At 52.5% G+C, this 8,400-nt stretch overlaps 1 protein-coding gene across 3 annotated transcripts; it reads left to right on the forward strand.

The window, feature by feature from the left end:
* Window positions 1-17: 17 nt before the first annotated feature.
* On the forward strand, window positions 18-8,386 carry GPR62 (G protein-coupled receptor 62). Of its 3 annotated transcripts, none has more exons than XM_034956592.3 (2): window positions 18-6,556; window positions 6,624-8,386. In XM_034956592.3, exon 2 carries the CDS (start codon window positions 6,675-6,677, stop codon window positions 7,764-7,766), a length of 1,092 nt encoding a protein of 363 aa, XP_034812483.1. In that variant the 5' UTR covers window positions 18-6,556; window positions 6,624-6,674; the 3' UTR covers window positions 7,767-8,386. The 3 variants fall into 3 exon arrangements, with proteins under 3 accessions (XP_034812483.1, XP_008970402.1, XP_034812484.1); XM_008972154.5 differs by having other exon boundaries at window positions 6,650-8,386; XM_034956593.3 differs by having other exon boundaries at window positions 6,655-8,386.
* The last annotated feature ends 14 nt before the right edge of the window (window positions 8,387-8,400 follow it).

Genomic DNA, 8,400 nt, shown 5'->3' on the forward strand with positions numbered 1-8,400 from the left:
GAAAGCAGACGTCTCTTGAACATACTGATTTCATTTCCCTTTGATGTATACCCAGTAGTGGGGTTTCTGGATCCATATCACCCCTTCTTGCCAGGCTCCCCTGTGTCCCAGACATCGATCCCCCTTCCCTCCAATCCCTGTTAGCCTTGATGTGTCTGTGGCCCCAGAGTCTTGCCTCCTAAAGTGATGGGTGTGGTACGGGCGTATTACAGGGACACAGATGCAGCAGCTTACTCAAGGGGCACAGCTGAGAGTGGCTCGGATCCCACATCCACCCAGGCCGTCCATCCTGGCCTGGACTGCATGTTGGAGCCATGTGGTCACCAAGGTAGGCTAAACTGCAGGCATGTGCAAGCAGCTTTACTAAACATGGTATTCTCTTGCCCCAGCCTCTGCCTGTCTGTGCCACAACTGTGCTGGGCCTGGGCCTCCAGCCACACTCCAGGGAGCGAGCGCTCACATGGGTTGATGTGGATCATGCACATACTCCTTGCCCCTCCTGGTCCATCACTGCAACAACCTGCTTCCTCTAATTGAGGCTTCAAGGGGGACCCCCACTGTCTACTCAGAACTATTTGTCATCTGGGGACCCACCTGGTGATTCTGTCCTTTATCCCAGACATTGCCAGGTGAATCAAGCATTCCTCATGTCTTGGCACCAAACATCCCTTTGTGTCTTTTTTTTTTTTTTTTTTTGAGGCAGGGTCTCACCCTGTCACCCAGGCTAGAGGGGAGTGGTACAACCACTGCTCACTGCAGCCTCAGCCTTCCCAGGCTCAGGTGATCCTCCCACCTCAGCCTCCAGAGTAGCTGGGACTACAGGTACATGACACCACACCTGGCTAATTTTTGTGTTTTTTGTAGAGACAGAGTTCTGCCATGTTGCCCAGTTTGGTCTCAAACTCCAGGGCTCAGGTGATCCTCCTTCCTCTGCCTCCCAAAGTGCTGGGATTACAGGTGTGAGCCACTGCACCCAGCCTCCTTTGTGTCTTAATCTAAATGTTACAAACAAGCTGAGCATATGTCAGAGGGGCACAGCTCTGCAATCATGAAAGGAGGCTGTTCAGGCAGGAATGCCAGTGATCACCAGGCAGGTCATCCTATCCACAGACAAAGGGTGCCATTGCTGGAGGAGGCCAACATCCAGGCTAGGGTTGCACATTGCATTTAGTTTTTGTGTCTCTTTAGTCTCCTTTAATCTGAAAACACTCCTCAGCCTTTTTTTTCTTTTATAACTTTGACATTCTTGACACTCTTGAAGAATACAGGCCAGTTGTTTTATAGAATGTCTCTCAGTTTAGGTTTCTCTGATGCTTTGTCGTGATTAGATTTAGGTATTGCATGGGCAGGAATGTGACATAAATGATATGCCCTAGGGAATTCCATCTGTAGGGGCATGGCCCATTCTTGGTGATGTTAATTAATTTTAATCATCCATTAAGGTGATGTCCGCCATGTTTCTCCACGGTGAAGCTACCATTTCTCCCCTTTGTAATTAATCAATAATCTGTGGGGAAATATTGTTGGGTGTAAATGTCCCTTTCCTCATCACCTTTCACCCACTAGCTTTATCCATCGATGATAACTTAACTGAAATCAACTACCTGAATCAATTTTTGCTAAGATAGTTGCAAATGGTAGTTATCTAACTCCATCATTTCTTTTATCTGTATTAGTTTCTGTCTTTATTATCAGTGTAGACTCATGCATTTTTATTTTATTCAGTGAGTTATAATCTATTACTGTCCTCAATTATTTTGATTCTCAAATTGTCCCAGATTTGGCCAGCAGAAGGTCCCTTCCGTGTCCCGATCATTTTTTGAGCACATCCTTTCTCTCTGGCATCACAAGATGTTCCAGGTTCATCTCGTACGAACCGGGAATCAGCCATTTCTCCAAGGAGCCCTGGTTCCCTGGAGCAGGAAATGTTTAGAATCCAAGATCTGGGCAATAGATGTGCTCCTTGGTACTGAGGTGTCATTGCTTTTAAGTCCTTTCAGCAAAGAGAGCTAAGGAATGTGTCTATGTGGCTGGGCGCAGGGGCTCTCACCTGTAATCCCAGCACTTTGGGAGGTCAAAGCTGGAGGATCTCTTGAGCCCAAGAGTTCAAGGCTGCAGTGAGTTATGATTGCAACACTACACTCCAGCCTGGATGACAGACTGAGACCCTGTCTCTAAAAAAATTAAAAAGGAAAAAAAAGGGGGGAGACAGAATATGTATGTGTGAATAAATAGCAAACACATCTCTCTATATCTATTTCTCCAGTTCCAATCAAACACCACAGAGTTCTTCCATTCTTCCCCAATTCCCTATTTCCTTGATTCTTAAATAGTAAGAACCTGGGTTTCTATCAACATCAATATATCTACTTATTTGCTCAATCCTGCACAAAAAGGAGTTTCAGAATTGCCATACCCATACCCTGTGAAAAACAAACATTCTAAATAGAGCTCAAGATGTATCTGATCTTACTCAGTATTTTTTTTTTTTTGTCGTTAGATTGAGGGTCCATGGTCAAAGTAACAGTTTGAATACACGTTCAGATGTTACTTGGATTGGTTCTTTCTCTTCAGTGTGGTTATGTTATTCGTCTGAAATACAGGTAGGCTCAGTCATTTCTGTCTACATTCTTCTTTGTTACTTTATTGTTTTCAATATGTAGAACATTAACATAGTTCCAAAAGGTCCACTCTATGCAAGCTGTGCTCAGAAGAGTCCTTCTATCCCCCACACTCCATTCCTACTCACCTGCTGGAGGGAGCCAGTTTCATTAGTTTCTGGCATATCCTTCCTGTGTTTTTTTTTTTTATTTTGTTTTTTTTTTGGAAATTTTGCAATACACACACACACATACACATGCTAAGGAAGTGTTTTAATTTTTTATTTATATTAATGATGTCGAAGGGAGCATGAACTCTGCAACCCACCACAGTCCCCACCCATCCCTATCGCGTTCCCCAGTCCACTTTTCTCATTTGCTGTTCCCACTTGGCCCCACCGAGCTCTCTCCAGGCCCTGGTAACTCAGGGGCTGCCCCGGGCCTACAGGGCTGCCTGGGTAAGGACCAAAACTTCAAAAATCCATCTTCACCTCCTAGAGGCAAATGCCCAAGTTCAAGTTGTAGCCAAGGACAGTAAGGGACAGCTGTGTGGACAGAGCTCTAGGAAGCAAAACTCAGCTGTGTGACCTGGGACCCATTTCTCCACTCTACTTTTCTCATCTGAATAATGGAGAACTGCGCTGGAGCCCTTTGAATTCCAGCACAAAGTCAGTTAAACCAGGAGGTCCATGTCCTGTCTTCACCATCTAGATCTGCAGCAATGCTGACCGTGTGTCTGTGAGGGGTGCTAGGGCCACAGGCACAAGTGAGGCTCAGATGAGGTCCCTGCTGTCATGGAGCTTACATTCTAGTAAAGCAGGCTCTAAGCAAATGTATGCATAAATATGAAATACCACAGCAGGTAGGGAAAGTGCCGGGAAGAAAAATAAAGCAGGATAAAAGGATTTGAGTGATGGGAAGGTGGAACAATTTTAGAAAAGATGGTCGCAAGCTGGGCGCGGTGGCTCATGCCTGTAATCCCAGCACTTTGGGAGGCCGAGGCGGGCGGATCACGATGTCAGGAGATCGAGACCATCCTGGCTAACACGATGAAACCCCGTCTCTACTAAAAATACAAACAAACAAAAAAAAATTAGCCGAGCGTGGTGGCGGGCACCTGTAGTGCCAACTACTCGGGACGCTGAGGCAGGAGAATGGCGTGAACCCGGGAGGTGCAGCTTGCAGTGAGCTGAGATCGTGCCACCGCACTCCAGCCTGGGCGACAGAGCGAGACCCCGTCCCAAAAAAAAAAAAAAGAAGAAGGCCGGGCACGGTGGCTCATGCCTGTAATCCCAGCACTTTGGGAGGCTGAGGCAGGTGGATCATGAGATCAGGAGATCAAGACCATCCTGGCTAACACGGTGAAACCCCATCTCTACTAAAAACAAATACAAAAAATTAGCCGGGCGTGGTGGCAGGTGCCTGTAGTTCCAGCTATGCGGGAGGCTGAGGCAGGAGAATGGTGTGAACTTGGGAGGTGGGGCTTGCAGTGAGCCAAGATGTGCCACTGCACTCCAACATGGGAGACAGAGCAAGACTCCGTCTCAAAAAAAAAAAGATGGTCACTGAAGGTCCCTCTAGAGCAGAGACCTGAATCATGTGAGGGAGCAAGCCATGGACAGATCTGCAGCAAGGGTGTTCCTGCAATGGAAACAGCAAATGCAAAGAAACTGGCTTGATGGGCGGAAGGAACAGCAAGCAGACTGCTGTGGCTAGAAATACTGTGGGCAAGGAGGAGAGTGAGCTCAGAAAGGGATGGAAAAGGCAGATAAAAGGGCCTAGCTCCCTTTTATCTGCCCTTTTTTTTTTTTAGTTCCAGAGGAGCTGAGATTCTATTCTCATCTATTCTGATGATGGGAAGCTCTTGGAGGGATGAGAGCTGGGTCATGCCCCCATCTGCTTTGTTTTTAGAGGGATCCACTTCAGCCCCTGTGTAGAGAGTGGACTACAGAGTATACGTCAGTTAACAACCAGTCAGCAAAACAGAAATTACCCTAGGTATTTCAGACAAGGGAAATTTGATACAGGGAAAGAATTGAATGACCAAATGGGGGATGATGAGGCAATCCAAAGATGAGCAACAGCCGGAAGTCACTACTACTCTTAAGACTGGAGAGATAAAGGAAGTGAATGGTGCTCTGATGCCCAGAGGCTAGGATCACCCTGCAGGAGCCAGAACCACAGAGGGGGCCACCTGAAGGGAGCCCCTGGCTGAGCTTCAGAGGGAAATAAATCCTGGCTTCTTCCCTCCTCCCATCTGCCAGTCTTCTGCTGGTAACTTTCATTGGCTGAACATACCCAAAGTCAGTTGACAAAGGAGCCTGGGAAATACAGTTCCCAGGAAGGCAGTATAGCACTGGGGAAGAAGGGAATGAATCTGAGGGCAAACAGGCAGATGGCCAGCACAAGGTGCAGGAGCTGAGGCCGGGAGACCAGTTAGAAGGATGCTGAAATGGTCCAGGTGAGAGGTGGTGGTAGCTGGGACCAGCTTGATGGTGATGGTGAGAAATGGCTGGATTCCAGAGACCTCAGCAGACTGGATATAGGGCGTGGGGGAGAGGGAATCATCCTGAGATGGACACTAAGATGGAGAAGATTCTGGGAGGAGCAGGTTGTCGGGGAGGGATCAAGAGTCATGGTTCTGTTTTGGACATAGGAAGTTTGAGATGCCCATTAGTGAAAGTCCTGGTGGGGAAATGTTGAAAAGGCAGCTGGATACCCGTGAAAAGAGGAAGAGGCTTCAGATACAAATGCAAGCTATCAGACTATAGATAGGGTTTTGCCATGAAACTGGGTGACTTCGCCTGGGGGCATATGCCCCACGGGAGTTACATGGCTTTCCATGAGCCAACCACATTGGGGTGGGGAACCCTGACATTCACTGATTAGTCAAGACTGGGTTTTGTGCCTAATCAGGAAAATAGAGTGTGGGGATCTTGTTCACCCAAACTTCCTGTCCTGAGAATTGGGGAGAGGTGGTTTCCTAAAGAAAATTCAGGGTGTTTAGCCAGGTGTGGTGGCTCGTGCCTGTAGTTCCAGCCACTCAGGAGGCTGAGGTGGGAGGATCGTTTGAGCCTGGGAGGCAGAGATTACAGTGAGCCAAGATTGCGCCACTGCATTCCAGCCTGGGCAACAGAGACCCTGTCTCAAAAAAAAAAAAAAAAAAGGAAAGAAAAGAAAATTCAGGGTGCTCTTACCAAAAGGGGACCTGTTTGCTAGCAGCAAAAACAAAAGCAAACAACAGCAACAAAAAACCAAACAGCATCTGCCTGCTAAGGCCTCCTCTCACTCATCTCACACACTATCATGGAGCACCTATTCTGTATGAAGTTAATATTAGCTGAGCACCTACTATGTGCCATGTCCTATGCTTTTCTCTCACTTTTCCAGCCTCCTTTCTTTCTGAGAGAACTAGCCCTCTTGGGGGGCCAGGGCATGCCTAAGGGTCCTCCTGCTTCAGCTTTTGTCTCACTGGTACCTCAGTTTCCCTTTAATATGAGAGCTAAATGCTCATCCCATTGATGAGGATGAGGCAGGACAGGAGATGGGGGGGGCACTTCTCACCACTGAGAAAGGTAGAGCAGGCTCTGGCTGACTCCAAAGCCCACACTCTAACCCTCTCAAGTCTAGGCTCCAAGTCTGTGCCTGCTCTGTCCTCCACCCCTCCACCCTAGAGGCACCCCCAAGCACTTCCACAGCAGAGCCTCCAGCCTTCAGCTGGCAGCTGCTAGGACCCAGGGGGCTGGCGCCAGGCCCTGCCCCTCCCTTGCCAGCCGTGTGTGGCAACATCAGAGTGACAGCCAGTACCATCTCCGACAGGGGCTGAGTTGCTGGAGCTGGGCTGGGGCAGGGGAGAAAGACAGCAGACTCATCCTTGCACCCCTCCATGGGCCTGGCCAAGCCCCCAAGAGGATGGCAGCCTGGGCGTCGGAGCCACCTCCTGGGCAGCCAATGAGGTGAGGGGCCGGAGGAGCAAGGGACAAGAGGAGCAGGGGACAGGTGATGGAAATCCTGCAGCTTTAGTCTCCATTCTGCCATCTACATCCTAGCGCAGGGTGAAGCCTGAGAGCCCAAATGGCCAACTCCACAGGGCTGAACGCCTCAGAAGTCGCAGGCTCGGTGGGGTTGATCCTGGCAGCTGTCGTGGAGGTGGGGGCACTGCTGGGCAACGGCGCGCTGCTGGTCGTGGTGCTGCGCACGCCGGGACTGCGCGACGCGCTCTACCTGGCGCACCTGTGCGTCGTGGACCTGCTGGCGGCCGCCTCCATCATGCCGCTGGGCCTGCTGGCCGCACCGCCGCCCGGGCTGGGCCGCGTGCGCCTGGGCCCCGCGCCATGCCGCGCCGCTCGCTTCCTCTCCGCCGCTCTGCTGCCGGCCTGCACGCTCGGGGTGGCCGCACTTGGCCTGGCACGCTACCGCCTCATCGTGCACCCGCTGCGGCCAGGCTCACGGCCGCCGCCTGTGCTCGTGCTCACCGCCGTGTGGGCCGCGGCGGGACTGCTGGGCGCGCTCTCCTTGCTCGGCCCGCCGCCCGCACCGCCCCCTGCTCCTGCTCGCTGCTCGGTCCTGGCTGGGGGCCTCGGGCCCTTCCGGCCGCTCTGGGCCCTGCTGGCCTTCGCGCTGCCCGCCCTCCTGCTGCTCGGCGCCTACGGCGGCATCTTCGTGGTAGCGCGTCGCGCTGCCCTGAGGCCCCCACGGCCGGCGCGCGGGTCCCGACTCCGCTCGGACTCTCTGGATAGCCGCCTTTCCATCTTGCCGCCGCTCCGGCCTCGCCTGCCCGGGGGTAAGGCGGCCCTGGCCCCAGCGCTGGCCGTGGGCCAATTTGCAGCCTGCTGGCTGCCTTATGGCTGCGCGTGCCTGGCGCCCGCAGCGCGGGCCGCGGAAGCCGAAGCGGCTGTCACCTGGGTCGCCTACTCGGCCTTCGCGGCTCACCCCTTCCTGTACGGGCTGCTGCAGCGCCCCGTGCGCTTGGCACTGGGCCGCCTCTCTCGCCGTGCACTGCCTGGACCTCTGCGGGCCTGCACTCCGCAAGCCTGGCACCCGCGGGCACTCTTGCAATGCCTCCAGAGACCCCCAGAGGGCCCTGCCGTAGGCCCTTCTGAGGCTCCAGAACAGACCCCCGAGTTGGCAGGAGGGCGGAGCCCCAGCATACCAGGGGCCACCTGAGAGTTCTCTCTCCTGAGCAGGAGAAAGGAGGGTGGTTTCCGACCCCTGCACAGGTCACAGCAGGTGCCCTGCTGGATATCTGGGTCTGGAACAGGAGGAGAAAGGGTGTCTGCTGCCTGGTGAGGCCCACGGACTTCTGAGAGCCAGGAATCCTGCGGTCTGGGCCCAACACTGCATAGCACTGTGCACAGGCCGACCCTTCCTTAGGCCTCAGCTTTCCCATCTGCACCCTGCAGCATCTCTAAGGGCCCCTCCAGCATAGGTGGTTTGTGAAACTCACAGGTGGTCCCCAGGCCAAGATGGGCAGGTGTCACAAAGAAGAGGGCCCTAAGGGCTCACAACCAAAGTGATCCGCCAAGCAGGGCAGTATCTGGGTTACAGCCGCAGCAGGAAGAACCACTGGAGAGACACTCAGAAGGACTTCCCTGACATCTGCACCAAGGAGAGTCTGGACAAAGCTACTGAAACTCCTCCACCTGCTTCTAAAATGCCCAGAAGACAACTGGACCAGTTTGGTGTTAGAAGTAGGAGGCTGGACGACTTCACCCCCAAAGGGTCCTGAAGCCCCAGAACTGGCGTGTGGAAGGGGCTGAGGCCTAATTGAGGTTGGTGGATTCACACATGGGGGTCCTCC

This window comes from Pan paniscus, chromosome 2 (genome assembly GCF_029289425.2).
Source record: "Pan paniscus chromosome 2, NHGRI_mPanPan1-v2.0_pri, whole genome shotgun sequence".
Classification (NCBI taxonomy): Eukaryota; Metazoa; Chordata; class Mammalia; order Primates; family Hominidae; genus Pan; species Pan paniscus.